Source organism: Carlito syrichta, unplaced genomic scaffold (genome assembly GCF_000164805.1).
Source record: "Carlito syrichta isolate Samal-C Ts95f unplaced genomic scaffold, Tarsius_syrichta-2.0.1 Scaffold305870, whole genome shotgun sequence".
Lineage (NCBI taxonomy): Eukaryota > Metazoa > Chordata > Mammalia > Primates > Tarsiidae > Carlito > Carlito syrichta.
The window spans coordinates 875,793-894,396 of record NW_007249966.1 but is presented as its reverse complement, the minus strand read 5'-3'; the positions used below and the strand labels follow the sequence as shown (position 1 = coordinate 894,396).

At 35.8% G+C, this 18,604-nt stretch overlaps 1 protein-coding gene across 1 annotated transcript in view; it reads right to left on the bottom strand.

Moving 5' to 3' along the window:
* The window catches only part of LOC103265157 (uncharacterized protein C8orf34), a gene marked incomplete at its 3' end in the record, with an annotated part of 153,253 nt that overhangs the window by 28,174 nt on the left and 106,475 nt on the right, over positions 1-18,604 (bottom strand). Inside the window, exons 2-3 of the mRNA XM_008062863.2 lie at positions 11,719-11,866; positions 5,903-6,034 (exon numbers count right to left, since the gene is read on the bottom strand). Coding sequence (XP_008061054.1) covers positions 5,903-6,034; positions 11,719-11,866 — 280 coding nt within the window. The remainder of the gene's footprint in view (positions 1-5,902; positions 6,035-11,718; positions 11,867-18,604) is intronic.

Sequence of the window (18,604 nt, the reverse complement as noted above, 5' to 3'; positions counted from 1 at the left end):
TTCCTCGGTGGCTCAGCCTGTAATCCCGCGCCTTTGGGAGGCTGAGGTGAGTGGATTGCCTGAGCCCACAGGTTCGAGACCCGCCTGGGCAACTTGGCGAGACCTCATCTCTACAATAAAATCAAAAAAGTAGCTGGGCATGGTAGCGCGCGCCTGTAGTTCCAGCTACTTGGAAGGCTGAGGCGGAAGGATCGCTGGAGCCCAGCAGGTCGAGGCTGCAGTGGCCTGGTGTGGCCACTGCACTCCAGTCCGGGTGACAGAGTGAGACTCCAACTCAAAAAAAAAAAAAAAAGTCCAACAAACTAGGAATAGAAGTGATATTCCTCAACATGATTATAGGCATTTGGGGATAACTCACAGCTAACACCATACTCAATGGTACAAGACTGAAAATTTTCCCCTAAGACGAATCACAAGAAAAGGATGCCTGCCCGCTTTCATCACTTCTGTTTAACATGTATTGGAATTTCTAGCTAGAGCAACTAAGCAATAAAAGAGAAATAAAAGGCAATCAAATTGGAAAGGAAGAAGTAAAACTATCTCCATATGCAGATGACATAAACTTCTATTTAGAAAGTCCTAAAGAAATACACACACACACACACACACACACACACACACACACACACACGTACATGCACAACTGTTAGAACTAATAAACTTGTTCAGCTAAGTTCGAGCATATAAGATCAAAACATAAAGATCTGTTTTATTTCTACACATTAGCAATGGCAATCTAAAAAGGCAGTAAGAAGCAATTCCACTTACAATAGCATTTGAAAGAATAAAATACTTGGGAATAAATTTAACCAAGGAAGTCTAGCCTTGTGCACTGAAAACTACAAAATACTTCCTCGAAAAAAATTAAAGGAGACATACGTATATGAAGACATCTCATGCTCATGAATTAGAAACCTTACTGTTACTATCACGATAGTCTCCAAATTGATCTACTGATTTTGTGTATTTTCTACCAAAATCCAAATGGCCTTTTCGCAGAAATATTAAGAAGCAGATTCTAAAATTCATATAGAATATCAAAGGACTCAGAGTAGCCTAAATGATCTTGTGAAAGAAAAAGAGAAAAATAAAGTTGGAGGTCACATTTACAAATTTCACAACTTATTACAAAGCTGCAGTAACCAAAAGAGTGTGGTATAACATAAGGATAAACATCTAGGTTAATAGAATAGAATTAAGAGTCTAAAAATCAACCCTCACATTTATGGCCAACTGATTTTCAAAAAAATTCCAAAATCTTTCAATGAGGAAAGAACAGTGTTTTTGAAAAATGGTGCTGAGACAACTGGATATCCACGTGCAAAAGAATGAAGTTGGACCCCTGTCTTTCATAAATACAAACAATTTACTCAAAGTGGATTAGTCACCTGCATAAAAGAGCTAAAACTATAAAATTTTTAGAAGAAAAGGTAGAAATGTCTTTACAACCTTGGATTTGGCAGGAGATTCTTAGACACACCATGCCCCACACCAACGGGAAGGTTTAAAAGGCATTTAACTTGGAGCAGCAGTCGCCATTGTTTTGATAAGCACTGACCAGGCCATGTGCTTTTTGAGCCATGGCTGCCATATTTTCTGAGCTTTGGCCCCCTCCTCTACCTTGGGGAGGTGAATTTCCCCTTTCTCTCTCTCTAATTAACCTTCCAAATAAATTATATTTTCCACTCTAAAAAGAAAAAAGAAAACTAGGTAAACTGAAGTTCATAAATATTAAAAACTTCTGTGCATAAAAGAACACTGTCAAGAAAGTAAAAAGATCATCTACAAGATGGGAGAAAATATTCATAAATCATGTATCTGATAAGGGTTTGGTATCTAGACCAAACTCAACTCAAAAACAAAAGGAGTAACAAACTACTTCAAAAATGAGAAACATTTTTGACTTGAGTAGACATTTTCCAAAATGAGACATTAAAATGGCCAAAAAGTTGTTGAAAAGATGCACACGATCACTTGTCATTAGAGAAACACAAACCAAAACAAGAATGAGATAGCACTTCACATCCACTTGAATGGCTATAATTTAAAAAAATAAAAATGACAAATATTAGTGACAATATGAAGAAACTGGAATCTTTGTACACTGCTGGTGGGACTGTAAAATGATATGATGCAGTTTCTTTGGAAAACTGCCAGCAGCCTCTCAAAATTACACACAGAATTACCATACAGCCCAGCAATTCCGTTACAAAACATATATCCAAATAGTAGAAAAAAGGTATTTAGATAAATGCCTCTATGGGCATATTTATACCAGCGCTACGCATGATCGAAGCAATCAAAATGCCCAACAGCAGATAAACAGATAAGCAGAATATAGTTTAACCACATAATGGAATATTATTCAGTCATATAAAAGAATGATGTGATGGTCGGTCATGCTGCAGTGTAGATGAACCATGAAAACATGGTAAGTAAAATAACAAAACGTCACACGTCGTGATTACATTCATACATTATACAGGCAATGCTTTATTGCACCTCCCTTTATTGTGCTTCACAGATAGTATGTGTGTTGTTTTTAATTAGGTTTGTGGCAACCCACATCAAGCAAGTCTATCAGCCCTGTTTTTCCAACAGCATGTGCTTACTTCCTGTGTTATATTTTGATAATTCTCACAATATGTTGATTTTTTTCATTATTACTGTATCTGCTATGGTAATCTGTGGTCAGTGATTTTTAATGTTATTATTATAATTGTTTTGGGGCACCATGAATCAAATCCACGTAAGATAGCAAACTCAGTAAATGTTGTGTGTGTTTGGGCCGCTCCACTGACTGGTCACTCCCTCACCTTTCTCTTCCTTGGGCCTCCCTAGTCTCTGAGACACAAAAATACTAAAATGAGGCCAAATAATAACCCTACAGTGGCCTGTAACTGTTCAGGTAAAAAGAAGAATGACACATCTCTCACTTTAAATCAAAAGTTAGAAATGATTAAACTTCATGAGAAAGGCATGTGGAAAACTTCGCCAATAAAAAATTCTGACTTGCTGAAGGCTCAGATGATTGTTAACAGTTTTAGCAATAAAGTATTTGAAATTAAGGTATGTGAATTTTTATATATAATGTTGTTACACACTTAATATACTACCTTATAGTATAAATATAACTTTTATATGCACTGGGAAACCAAAATATTTGTGTGACTAACTTTATTGCAGTATTTATTTATTGTGGTCTAGATCCAAACCCACAGTATCTCTAAAGTATTCTTATACCTAGAATAAATTCACAGAGACAGAAAGCAGATTTCCAAACGCTGGTGGGAGGTGGAAATGTTGAGTGGTTGGTTATTGGGTACAGAGTTTCCTTTTGGAGTGAGGAAAATGCTTTAAAACTAGATGGAGTAGACACTAGACAGCACAATATTGTGAATATCATACTAAATGCCACTGAATTGTACATTTCAGGATGACTACTCTCATGTTAATTTTACCTAAAAAGTCTTGGAGTGATTTGGTATTCAACCATAGTAGCTGAAACATCTCTAAAACTTTTTTGCCTCTCTTCAGGTATGATTTAACATAGGAACCGAAGTTATTTTTGTTTGTTTGTTTCCATATGGCTAAAAAATTTTGTTGGGCATATTCTTCTATAAGTGTTAATTAAGGAGTTGATAGTGTTTTTCAAATCTTCCATATAATTACTAATTTTCTTGGTCCATTTATTCTATCTGTTTATATCTCCCTTTAGTTCTGTAAATTTTTACATCATGCAATTAAGAAATTTTGTTCTTGGGTGCATATCCCTTTAGTACTGTTCTGTTTTCTTGACTCAATAAGCTTTTGTCATTACAATATGGTCTCTATTTCTGGTAATATCTTTCATTGTCTTTTACTTGGTCTGATATTACTTTGGCCAAATAGGTTTGTCTGTGCTTAGTGTTTTAAACTGTGTCAGCATATTTCAAGGTTTTTTAAAATATTAAATATCTATACTCTTTATTCAGCCTGACAATATTTGCTTTATTTGAAGTGTTTACTCCATTTATATTTATTGTAATTGTCACATGTTTGTACTTCAGCCTACAATATTGGTGTTTAATTTCTATTTTTCCAATCTGTCATTTTTTTTTTTTTACTGCATTTCTCCTGCCTTTGTTTTGGGAGGATAATTTTTTAAACATTCCATTCTAGTATATCTACTACTTTTTTATTTAAGTCTCTTGTGCTGCTTCTTAGTGAGACTTTAAAGATGAAAAATGCATCTTTAACTTATCAACATTTATGTTCAAAAGGTATTTAAAACAATTTAATATGTTTGAGAATGTATTTTCAATGAAGAGTCCTAAATCCATTATATTCTTTTTGTCATATATATTAACTCTCTATATGCTATTTTTTTTTTTAAAGCATGCTACTTTGTTATTATTTTTGCTTTAAAAGGCTTTTTAATAGTCTGGTGGAACTACAGGTTGGGAATAAGTGATCTGAGACAAAATGGATATAGTCAGATGTCAGACCACCAGCAACACCCTGTGGCTAGGCAGCATCCTATAAAGAACACAGGACCAGTGGAATGAGTGGGTCTTTTTGGAGTTCTCCTCAATAATGAGTGATAAAATCCAGAGTTGCCCTGATAAATTAGAAATTCCCTAGGGTTATGGATTTATCATGGGAAGAGAGAGAGTGAGAGAGAGAGAGAGAGAGACAGAGAGAGGGAGGGAGGGAGAGAGAGAGAGAGAGAGAGAGAGAGAGAGAGAGAGAGAGAGAGAGAGAGATCTATAACGAAAAGGGAAACAGATTTAATTCATTTCACTTTCTTTTCTTCCTTTATTCATTTTTTTATCATGTGGCACTTATTAATTGAACCAGGAACCATGCTGGATATCACGGGGTATACTGCTGTGAATAATACATGCAGATTTTAAACTTGTATATTGTAAAAATGTTAGGAACTCATTTTACATAGCAAACTGGTGAAGCCAGACAGTTTAGATAAAATCATGATTTCTAAAGAGCCTTTGAAGTTTGTAATACTTCATATAATTCTCACAAGAACTTGGTGTGGTTATTACAATACTTTATCTAAGTGCCACCTTGTAAATGAAGACAGTCACAGAGTTGATTTTGGATGCTTTCACAAATGACCCAGATTCACATTCCAGTTAGCACATAGTGATTTTCAAACATTTTCAAACAAAGGTAAATATTTTCTGCCCACTCTGCTCTGTTGAAATTAAAATCAAACATCTCACTCTGTAACAAGCGCATGGAATTGAGGTATAAGAAGAACAGCTTGCAAGCTCTCTTTTCTTCCAGGAATAACTGTGGTTTAATGCAGGCTCCTCAGCGTTTTTTGACATGTTTACACATATGTGGTGATAGCAGAGCTCTGGAGAAACCCACAGTTACTAAGGCAGTAGGCACTGAGACAGAAGGGATACTTAGGATGGTAAGGAAGATAATAAATATAGGTATTTCTGTTACAAGTAATGAGTAGGACTTCAAGGAGATCCTAGATGAAAGATTTAAAAAAATTTCTTGTTGTGTTTTAATTAAGAATCTGCTTTGCTTCTGCTCAAAAGGATGTAATTTGCTTTTCTGTGCTTCACGAAGTATAAGTTTGGTGCTATTTTGAATGAGATATGATGCTGCAACTGGCCACGAGGGCAAGGGGCCTGCTCCATGCAGTTTTTATTTTTTAAAGTATATTATACTCAGGAAGGTCTCAATCAATAACATATATTTGAGAATGTAAGTGAGTATATTTACATAAAGTTCAATATTGATCCTGAAATAAAAGTGAAATTCGTTAGGATTAAGAGCTAGAAATATCAGATGAAAAGCTGAGCATTCAATTACTACCTTTCCTTCATTTTCTTAACAACATAAACTTACAGACATTGAACAGCATTTGAATAACAAATTTCCTTACATGATTTGGAGTCTGGTGATGGCGGAGAAATATTAGACACAGCAAGGTCACTTTTGGATTTTTTAGGTTTCTTTGCATTTAGTTGCCAAGGTTTATCATAGCTTCTGAAATCCCTTCTTGTTCCTTTAGATTCTGTTAAAACAAAATAAATATAAAAACCCAATATGATTTCAAAATTGATTGAAAACCAAATTCATGAATTCATTAAATATACTTAGAAAAATCTATAGGTCATTTCATTCGGTTTTTTTTTTTTGGTTTGTTTTTTGGTTTTTGTTTTTGAGTTGGAGTCTCACTCTGTTGCCCAGGCTGGAGTGCAGTGGCACGCTCACGGTCACTGCAGCCTCTCTGCCTGCTGGGCTCCAGCGACCCTTCCACCTCAGCCTTCCAAGTAGCCAGAACTACAGACCCACACACCCTCTTGCCTGGCTAGTTTTTGTGATTTATTGTAGAGAGAGGTCTCACCAACTTGCCCAGCCTGGTCTCGAACCCCCGGGATCAGACAATCCACTCACCTCAGTTTCTCAAAGTGCTGGGATTACAGGCGAAACCACCGATGCCTGGCCCAAATTAGCATTTTTAAATCTGATATGAATCAGTTTGTTAACGAATACGATTAATATCATGCTCTAAAAACGATCAAATTATTTGAAAAGCTTTTTAAGACAGGGATTTCCCTCGAAGTAATATTTTATAAATGAGCATCACCAAATAAAGCATCGTACTCTGTTGCAAACAAAAACAAATATTTCAGTAAAATTTTACCCTTGATGCTGCCTTATCCATTGTGATGCATAAAATCACTAAGATTTGATTAAATTAACTCAGATTCTGTGCAAGAAAGATTGACTCAGCTCAACCATGTTGCTATAGCTTCCCTTCAAAGGTGGTTGATGTCATACCAGTTTTCAAATGAAATGACTTTTCCAAAAGTTCATGCTTCTTGACTTCTTTTGATTTCATGTTTTAGATAGACCAGTCTTTATAGAGTGTTACTTTCTTTTCTGTTAGGGCATTATCGTCTCCTTATACCCGTGTCACTTATCTAACTACTTTGTGTAACTCATCTTCTCCTCATCTTCATCAGTTTGGTATTTCTTGCAGTTTCTTTCTACCTTCTTGTCTTAACTGACAAATTTCCAGCTATATGGATAACTTTGAAGTCTTTCTCTGGCCACTCACTTATAAATGCCCGATAGGTACCACGAAATAGCACACGGGTTCCTCAGACTTGGGTTGTTACCAGGTTTTTCCACCTCCCATATCCCATCAGATACCAAAGAGGCATCAACATTCTGAAGCTAGTACTAGGAACAGAAATACTGATTCGTAGTCTGCTAGAACCCTGGAAATATTTCCGCAGAATGGCTAGTCAGCAGAAGACTAGGAGATTACTAGGTATCTACAGTGCTTCTTGCTTCTACCTCAGAGTCAGCTCTTTATGTTGTTTCACAATCTTCAGAATTTGTTTTTTCACCTCCATCATAGGATCATAATTTCTTCTGACACAACACAGTTAATGGAAGAAAGAATCCTAGGTAAAAATACAGCATCTCATGAAACAAAGGAATTCTGCAAGAAACCAGAGAGGAATTTTGTGGCTTGCTTTATTCTCTACTTTGAACGTGAAAAAAAAAATCCATCTTAATTCAATAATCTAGCAATTATATTATTTTTATTTAGTTTGTTGAAAAGTGTAAAGTTACATGAAGTCATTCATCGGTTTAGCAGAGCAGCAAGGTATTTGACTGATGCTGAAAACTTGAATAACATTTATGACTTCATCCCTCTAAAATTTGGAAGAGAATCAAAATAGTTCCAAGCTTTATGGAGAGGGGATATATGAGTCCACTTACACTTTTTATTGACAAACCTAGAATTAGATAGAACACTCCTCATTTAATTTTAAATAATTAGAAAAAATCATTACAAGAAAAACAATATAAAAACCAAAAATACAGCCCTCAGGATGCAGAACAAGTCATAGTTTTAAAAAATTTCTAATGAAAACCATTAAATGTTGTAACGTGACCATGACTATTCTGTTTCTATTTAACAAAAAATAGAGGAATATGGACTCAATGAAACAAAAAGAAATAAGATAGAAGATAAGCTAACTCTTCTACGATTTAAAATGTAACTGCACACGGAAATAATAAAAGAAGATAAGATAGGGAATACTGACAGGAAACTAAAATGCAATATCAACATTTAAATAAGCGTTTAAAGCCAGACTGAGAAAGCTGATATTGTTGAAAATTTAATCAGTGATACAGTGAACACACTTCACATGATAAACCTCTCTAAAAGATAGTCAACAAAGTTACTCTGCCAATGCAATGACAAATGATATGAGAGAAATAGAGAACAGTAAATAAGACTCAACTTATACATAACAGATTTTCCTAAAAAAAAATCATAGTTGATAACCCAGTAAAACATTTAAATATCAAAAGTAAAGAAAAACTTCATAAGAATTCAAGAAAAATAAATTATTTTTATCCCTAAGAAGGACTAAAATAAGGCTGCTGTCAGGTTTTTCCTCCACAATATTAATTGACAGACTTGAGAAGACGTTGTGTTCCAAGTTGCCAGAGTCATTTGAAGGCAACAAGAGGGCATCTTCAGATATTTCCAAGCAGTATGTTACTCATACACTTTGACTTTTGAGACACTTTCCAACTAATTAGAAGATGTACCAAAATAAATAATTCAAGAGTACAGGCAAAACTTAAACTGGCATTATTTGCCATCACCCAAATTGTAACTCCTTTGGTTATATTCACATCCAGGAATTCGTCTATGCTTTTCTTCTCCTTCCTGCCATATTTTTCCATATAAAATCTTTCCTCTTCTTCTGGGCCATATGTTTCACATACACACTGCTGCATGCTCAAATGTCCCATTTCATGTCTTAACGCACATCCGATTCTTTACATAAGAGTGTTCTCTCCCCCATGTCTCACCCAACTCAATTGTAGAAGCAGAACTGGATCTCCTGGTTCAGCATTATCTGTGGTAGGAAGTCTCAACAATAAAGTAAAAGTGCTTCCTCTCTTGTGAGAAATGCTTTCTCCCTATACTACTCAACACTCTTTATTATTACAATCTTTTCTGTCTCTGATTGCTTCCATAACCTTATTTAAGACACTGGCATAGTCATGTGTTATCTCTTGTCCTTTCAATAACTTGAATAAAACTCTGATGATTACTTTATTCTCAAACAAACCATGCATTAAGCCTCATCCTTCCTTATCTTGTCAGCTCTGGAGAGCTTTGCTTCCCTGATGCTTCCATCATTCCCAAACCAAGGGCATCCACAAAATCATCTCATCATCTGGAATCATTTTACCTCAGATTTCTTGATCTAATATTATAATCTCTCAGCACAGTTTGCATCCTTCTGTATCGCTCATATTTTCATTGTATTGATCTCCTAAATCTTCTAAACTCTGATTGGCTTTCTATGTATAAATTTCTCCCTGGACTTGTTCACTACTTCTCAGACCAGACCTGGTGCTTGATTACCTGCACAGTTTGTTCACAAATGTCCTCAACTCCTTTGCAAAACTTACTGGTGGCTTCATGATTAATTAATAATAATTAACCCATGTCTTTTATTTCAGTTAGGCCCCAGAACTGCTTGACAATCTTTTTTTTTCTTTGCCCTGTTTTCCTTCCCCTTGTGACTTTTTAAAATTGGTGTCACTCATTTCCATCTGCACTAACCAACCCCAGTCCTCTTATCTTCAGCAAACATCCTGATCTCATAATAAATAGATACAGTTTAGAACATTTGAAATCATCTGAAACTTGCTGTCTCCCCCATCCATTCCATGTTTCATCTATAACTTTGTCCCATCTTCCTTTATTCCTTCACCCTCATGATTATTTGTATGATATTGAATGCCACATCTGGGACTCCTTCCTTGATCCACCCCCAGGAACTTAGACTCACATTGTCTACTAAAGTAGCTCACAAGAAACTAAAATTCATCAATAGAAAGTGTCTAAGAGAACTGATAGAATAACATGGTAATTCTTAACCCTGGTCTCTGCTCTGTTTCCTGGTGTTACACCCTACATTATGGCCTCCCCTCAAGTGCAGACAGAAACGTTGACTTGCTTTGAACCAACAGAATACAACACAAGTGATGAGATGCAATAGAATGACTATAATCTATTACATAAACCTCCATCCAAGCAGAATGAGAGAAATGCCCTTTCTGACTTTAAAGAAGTAAGATAATATGAGAGAGTCACATGTTAAAGAACTCTGAGGTGCATGTAGGAACTGAAAGTGGTCCTTGACTGAAAGCCAGTAATACAATAGAGACCTCAGTCACATAGCTGCAGAAAATAAATTCTGCCAACAATTCAAATGAGCTTGGAAGTAGATTCTTTCCTAGTTCAGCCTCCAGATGAGAATGCAACCCAGCCAACACCTTGATTTGCAGCCATGTGAGATTGAACAGAGGACTCAGCTAAGCCATGCACAGACTTCTGACACATAAGCACTGAGATACTTAATGTGTGCTGATTAAAAATGTAGAAGTTAATATACTCCTGTCTCTCCAGATATTAGGATGTATAAAATACAGGCTCGCTCAAACTATACTGAGTTCATAGATACTTATCTGATCTGTCTTCATGTGGTGCCTACAAACCAAAGCACATGCCTATGTAGCCACTCTACTTCTAATCTAAATCCAAGAAAATGAGGTCAAGAAAAAATAGGAGTTCCCCTTATTGTATGCCAAAAGCTTATATTCTAGGCTCCTGTATAATGCAAATACATTTTGTATGGATAACTGACCCCAGAAATGTCTACATTCTTCAGAGGACACCGTCTTCTCTACTCATTTTAGTGTGGTCTTGAGACATGGTCTCATATGAGAATACGGTGCCCCCAAATCAAAATCCTTTCAGGGGATCCCATAGAGCATAAAGAATAGGAGAGAAGTGATAATGTTATTCCAGGAAAACATCTGGGGTACAGTCCATCAGATTCCCATGGGAATCAGGCAATGAGCTGGTTACCCAAGCAATAGGCATAAGGGGATTCGGTTTTGAAAGTAAATGTCAAACCAATAGACCATAAGTGTAGATGAAAGAAGTTATTGGACATGCATTTTATAAACAATGATCAAAACCAAGTCTACTCAATTATCTCACTAGTGTTTATTAGGGAGATAAGGCTATTACAGATTGGGAAGACTGGTTTCCCAGTGTAAAGAGTGAATTAATCTTCCCAAGGTTGAATTTACTACACAGGATAAAAATGGGGCTTGGAGAAATGGAGAATAATAATAAGTCTGGGCAACAAGAAAAGGCCAGATGTGGTGGCTCATGCCTGTAATGCCAGCAGTTTGGGAGGTAGAGGTGGGAGGATTGCCTGAGGCCAGGAGTTCAAGACCAACATCAGCAACATAGCAAGACTCATCTTTAAAAAAAAAAAAAAAGGTAACTTTGTAGAAGTCTATGGTTTATCTTTCTATACCGATTAACTATAAACATTTAATTCAATATCTTCATAAAAAGATTACTTTGAATTCAGAGAGAAATTCTTTCATGAAAATCTGAATCTTATATCTATTAAAATGGAATACACTGATTCTTGTATTTTGAGTATAATCTATTATAAGATATTCAAGTTTAAGAATATTTTATGATACATTTTAGTATCTAGGTAAAGTCACAGATGAATACATGAAACTTAGGTAACTATCTATCTAGATTTATCTTATTATAAGCAAAAACTTTTTAAAAATATTAAATGTATCCAACATTAACTGTAAGATGTATTTTTCACTTACCTGATGTCTCACTTTCTGCCCAGAGAGCTGCAGATCCAGACAAAGTTCTTTGAAGTTGTCCACGATTCCCTTGTTTAGACTGAAGATGGTCAATGAGAAATGGGATAGGCTGGTCAGGTGTCTCAGTTATTAACTTGGTCATTAATTCCTGAGGGCAGAATAGAGCATACATTTACATCTAACAATAGCAGCAATAATAATAACAAACATTTACTTAGCATTTAAATTGCAAGGCACTGGTCTAACTGCTTATAGATAGCAACTCACCTCTTGCTCATAACAATCTTATCAGGCAGGTGCAAGTTATTGTCCTCATTTTGAGGAAACTGAAAGGCAAGGAAGTAAATTGTCTATGTTCCAAGGTTAATATGTGGCAAAACCAAGATATATTTGCTTATATTTATGTCTATTATTATATTTAGCCAATAGCATACAAAATATTTCATCTAAATTTGTTTTAAAATTATAGTCTAAGAATTTTAAAATTCAGATATTTTGAGATGCCATCGTAAACTAAATTTTTGTTAAACTTCAACATGTACCTTATATATCAATGTCATTTTCCTTCTTAGTGATCTCTAAATATCCTACAATAAAAAGTTTTTGTTGGAATTAAAGAAACAAGTCACAAGTCACAAACAGAAACCAAAAAGTGCCTTAAATTAGTCTCCCAGCAACAAATAATTTTCTTTCTACAAATATTCTCCTTCCATCCCTTTTCCCCACCCCCACCCCATAAGTTAAGCAACAGTGAGTTCTCTATCTTCAAAGCAAGCTGTCTCTAATGATACCTCAAATTGGGCCAGCATCTATCCAAGGGTGATAGCTACACATTGTTTACTTCAATTAGGAACAACAGCAAAGAACAATCTCCAGTCTGTGATCAATTAGAATCCCTAGATTATTTGAACGTGAACAGCTGTCAAGCCACACGGATAAAATTGTGTGCTGTGTTATTGGGTTTGTGAACTTAGTGTACCATTTTACATTCATATCAATCACATTTCATCTTGTCAGTGTAGCCTAGAATTTTAGTCTGTCCACTGTCATTTTACCCTCAGATTCCGTGACAGGCAGTGGTTCTAGTCATTAGGCCCAAAATATCAAATATTAGGAGTGCCAACAAAAGTGTTAGTAGAAATTCCCCAACCTGTCCTTTTTGTTGGTGGTCTATTTCCTCTGCTTTGAATGTTCTTTGCCTAGATGTTCAGATGGCTGACTTGTCATTAGTCAGTCTCTAAATGAGACCTTCTTAGAGAGGATTACTTTAAGCAATCATCATAAGTCTTTATCACTTTATTGTTTTACTTTCTTTACAACACTTAGCACTCTTGTTTACTATTCACTCTCCTCCCTGCCTATGGCAGCACTAGAGGCAAGGATTTGCCTGGTTTGATTTCTACTTTCTCCCTAGAACTTTGAACTCTACCTAGCTCATAGATAGTGTTTAATAAATATCTATTGTCTAAATGAATTACTACTTGGTTCATTGACCACAGGTAGATATTAATAATTAGAGTCCTTTACTGTACCAATAAACAACAATTAAGCATTTCTTAGCCCCTCCCCAAAATATAATCTTCTGACCCCCTACACATACTACTGTCATGATTATCTCAGGGGTATGTGTTTACATTTCTAAGTCTAGAAACACATGGATGTGTCAGAGCAGAGGCTAAATGGATTGTAGAGGATAAGTTCCTAAGTTGATCTTAGAGACACCGATAAAATAATTCAGGGTTTCTAAAAAATGTGCAGAGTGAACATAGAGTTGGAATTAAAAGAACAAAGGATGCTTACCATAAATACATTGTGATCTAATTTACATTATTAGACAAGTATAATACTTTTCACATTCTGAAAAACAGGTAAGCAGACAACTAGTTGGCACAGGTATTATTTATTTCTTCCATTTAAAACCTCAATTATTATAATTGTAACTAAAGAGGGTATTTATTTGTTGTTGTAAAAGTAATTATAAAGCAATGCAATTACCCCAATGGTACATTCTTGAAATGCAATTTAAAGCCGGGCTCGGTGGCTCAGCCTGTAATCCCGTGCCTTTGTGAGGCTGAGGTGAGTGGATTGCCTGAGCCCGCGGGTTCGAGACCCGCCTGGGCAGCAAGACCTCATCTCTACAATAAATTAAAAAAAAAAAATCAGCCGGGCGTCGTAGCGCATGCCTGTAATTCCGGCTACTTGGAAGGCTGAGGCGGAAGGATCGCCAGAGTCCAGCAGATCCAGGCTATGGTGGCCGGGAGCGGCCACTGCACTCCAGTCTGGGTGACAGAGTGAGACTCCAACTCAAAAAAAAAAAAAGAAATGCAATTTAATCCATTTTGGATTTTGCTTCTATATAGAAGAAATGCATTATATTTTATTAGAATTCATTACACATTGCAAAGCATTCCAGAAAATGGAAAGAAAAATAAATAGAAGAACCAACTAGACTTCTATTGTCACAGAACGCCTGGGCACTGAAATAAAGCAAAATAAGGTCAGGTGACAGGGCTTTAATGCCACAGTAATTTCTGTCCTTACATTTTTGAAGACTTTAAGTACTTTTAATTTTTTTCATTTTACCTTTTAAATTTGATGGCAAGTTTAGGGTGTATTTGTTTCTTTTAAAATAAATAAAGGCATTCCTATATTTTCTTTAGAAAATAGAATATATAGTCATACTAAACCAAATACTCACTGTTAAATTTTTAAAATATCAGTCTGATAACTAGTTTTGGTTGCACTTATAATCTATTAATGAATATATGAGAATAAAGTCACAGAGCAAATTCAGTCATAAGCCAAATGAAAATAACTAATAGTTGCAATAGGATATGTGGATATCTTGATGGAACAGTAGTCTAGTTTTAGATTATTGTAATTATAAGATGAATTATCCTACCTCTCACTTAATCCATATATTCACGGCATTAGGACTTGAATGATTCTGAGGATTTGAACTTGACAGTATCCCCTTTCCCAGATATAAAAATTTAAACCCTTAGATTTGCAAAGATGCTCCTGGCAATAAAAAGATTGATTTCTTTCCCCCATTAGAATTTAGAGACAGAGAGCTAGAAATGCAGGGCTGATAGATTTGAGGAGGGGAGATAGAGTCGTGCAGCCTGGATGTCAAGTTTGTGCTAGAAATCAGATTGCAGAAAGTTTAACAAGGGTCATTCATCATAAGGAAAAAACTCTTCCAGCATATTAGGCTAGTTTTCAGATACAGAGGCTAAGCACTATTAAGGAACAATGTTTCTAGAGAGGAAAGGAGGCTCATCTTCAATTCTTACCACTGTGCAAGAGTTATGACATAAAATTCTCTGGGTTATGGTGGCCATGGGTGTATATAAATGAAACAAATAATGAAGTTAGGTGCAGTAGTGTGCACCTGTGGTCCCAGTTACTCAGGCAGCTGAGATGGTAGAATGACTTGAGCCCAGGAGTTTGAGGCAGGAGTAAGCTATGATTGTGAATAACCACTGCACTCCAGCCTGGGCAACACAGTGAGACCCCGTCTATAAAAATAATTTTTTTAAAAAAGAACAATAGAAGTGGTAAAAGCACTCCTGCCCTGAAACAAAATATTCATAGACATTTTAGGCTAAGGATTTAGGGATTGATAAAATGCAAGTATTAATTTTAATGTGATCTTGTGTATACTCATAGGCTAGCTAAGCCTAAGGTATTCAAATCACAAACAAAATATATTAGCAGCTATCATAGCAGAAGATTTAACTCATATTTATTATTATCAATAATATTATTAATGTAAGCAAAATGCAATGAAAGATACAGGAAACAGTAGTGATTTGAAACCAAATAATCACTTTTTTGAATCACTCATTTTCTGCTTACTAGCTTTAACAGTCAATATTCCATCTACCTAATGTGAATAATAATAATACCTACATCATAGGGTTTCCATAGAGATTAAGACAATGATTGCAAAGCATTAATACAGAGCTTGAGATATATGTAGCCCACTATGATGAACTGTCCAACACTTCCTTCTAAGGCTGGGAACTACTTCCAGAACCTCTTTAATCTGGGTTAGAGTTTCCCCATAAGAGGAATGTGTGGGAGAACCGGCAAGCAGAGAGAAGCACAAGAAATTATTCTCTGGAGTTGATTGCAGGTAGACATGAGAACAGATGAGAGATTCTCAGCAGCTTCCCAGCAAGTTTCTGGAAACCTCCACTGCAGTCTGGGTTAGCTCTGGGAGCTCCACACAACAACTGAAAAATTGCAGCAGCTTCCAGGCACGCATTTTAGACCACCGCTTCTGTGCCTCTGTCCTCTGACCTTTGCTGACAGGTCCTCAACCATCAGCAGTATTTCCTTGGCCTCTGTGTCCAACCTTATAACTCTCTTTCACATAAACCCTTTTTTTTCTGAGTTGGAGTCTCACTCTGTCGCCCAGACTGGAGTGCAGTGGCTGCTCCCGGCCACCGCAGCCTCGACCTGCTGGGCTCCGGCGATCCTTCCGCCTCAGCCTTCCAAGTAGCTGGAATTACAGGCGCGCACTACCACACCCGGTTAATTTTGTGATTTATTGTAGAGATGAGGTCTCACCAAGTTGCTCAGGCGGGTCTAAATCCATTTTTTTATTAACCCACACAGATACAGTGACTTCTGTTTTCCTGATTTAACTCATAATGACATACTCTCTAAAGGTTTAAATAATTTAATGTTTACTGTTATTTTTATGCATTTATATATTTATATCATACATTTAATATATTTATATATATTTATTGTTACTACCATGTTATTATTTTAATCAACATACATTTGTGATATTATATATGTACAAAACACACTTTTACTGGCTTCATTGTTCAGATTGTAAACTAATAAATGTTATCTTAATATAATTTATTATAAAGTGCAATCTTTAACTTCATTGATATACTATATATTGAGATAGATCTCTGCACTGATACCTGTTTCCTCCATTGTTAATTATAACTTTGTTACTAGTACTAATTCAAATATATTTATTTTAAAATGATAAATGAATATGAAGATAAAATTCTTTTAAAAATTTTTTGAAAAGCAACCTAGAGAACATAAATCATAATATTGAGTGCAAATGTGTATTATGCAACATATAAGGACTACTAGAACTTAGGGCTTTAATAAGCAGTAACAAATTTGTACAGCACTACTATTTAGAAAATTGACATGTTTAATGAACAGGAGAATAAACACTAACTAGTAATGAAGACTGTCTCAAAATACATTTTAATTTTAATGTCCACTAAATAAAAGCAAAACCGTGCATAAGTTAGTAACTCATCACAAAGTCATGTGTTATTAAAAGTGAAATGAGTAATCAGGCAATTGTAGAAATTATTAGTAAAAAATTAATTTCATGTAATTGAAGTGATAAAATCCTGACCAAAAAACAAATAAAAAACCACTTCAGTGCACAAAAACCTCAAATTGTATACAGTTATACAGTATTCCTGATGTTTACCCATCCATCACCTGAACCTCTAGGGTTTCAGTGACTCCAGGTGAAGAATCCTGGCTCTGGGTACCACAGCTTACAGGCAGCATAGAATTCTGCCTAAAAATGTGTGACTTGGGACTAACTTACTTTTTGTTTCATTTTCCTGAGGAGAAAGTAATGCTTGTATGTCTTTAGACCTCCGGAGAAAGTTTCAGGAAACAAAACCACTTCCAAAACCTCAGGAATTGCTCATTATGTAGCCATTTTTGTTAAATCAATCTATATTCAGGGCACTGTTCTTTATTAATAATGGGGGTGGTATTGATCAGGTATATTTTTTATACAGCACCTATAATTATCTTAAATATTCATAGCACATGGTACATTATCACCCGGAGAATGTTATTTTAGTTCACAACTAGCATTAAGATCTGATGACTGAATTAATTTATTCTAAATCTGTATCTGTTTCCATTTTCTGTTTGTAATTAAGGTCTGTATTAAAAATTTGCATTTGAGATCATAATCTTCCAAACATCTGCTCCACTGTTATCACCCAACTGTACTTCATAAATAGGCGGGTAATGGGCATTGAATTGTCAACAAATAAATGAGAGGATGTTCACTTGATATTTGTTAGCCTCCAAAAACATCTTTTGCTCTGAAACAGCCCATTTGAATGTCACCATTCTCAATGGATAAAGTTCTACTTGGTTTCCACTTGCACATGTTTGCCTGTTCTCTTGTTTCATTTCATTTATTTATTTGTTTATTTACTTATTTATTTAGAGATGTGGGGTACAACTCAGGATTGAGTACATAAGTGCTTTAAATTCAGGTGAAGTTTGGGCCTCCCATTGGACCTCACTTCACCTGGATTAGGGTCAGGCATCCTTATTATGATATTATATATCCCCCAACTCTGGCAGGGTCCCCCTACTGCCAATCCCTTTCTTGTAGAATTATGCTACATGTACAGGGTCCACTTATGAGTGAAAACATGTGGTACTCAGTTCTTTGTTTCTGTGACAGATCACCGAGCATAGTGGATTCTAAGGAAAATGGGTAAGATCTTTCTTCTGCCTCATTATACCGCTAAGCTCTGTCATGAGTTTTAGCTTTGTCAAGAAACAGGTTCCAGTGAAGTATTTAGGTGTCCATGCACAAGATGGGGCGGACATCTCTCTGATGTTGCCCTGTCAAACACTTCCATGGCAGAGATCTCAGACTACCCCTCCAGTGGTTCAAGTTTCCTCCGCTTCAGAACCACACCCACGCCTGCCTTAAACCCACTTCTCTCATATCCAGTAATAACTGAGATTTATTTGGAAGACTGAACACAACAGGAAAGAAAGCAGTATGAATAGTAATTATTTAAAATATCAGTTATGCCGGGCTCGGTGGCTCAGCCTGTAATCCTGCGCT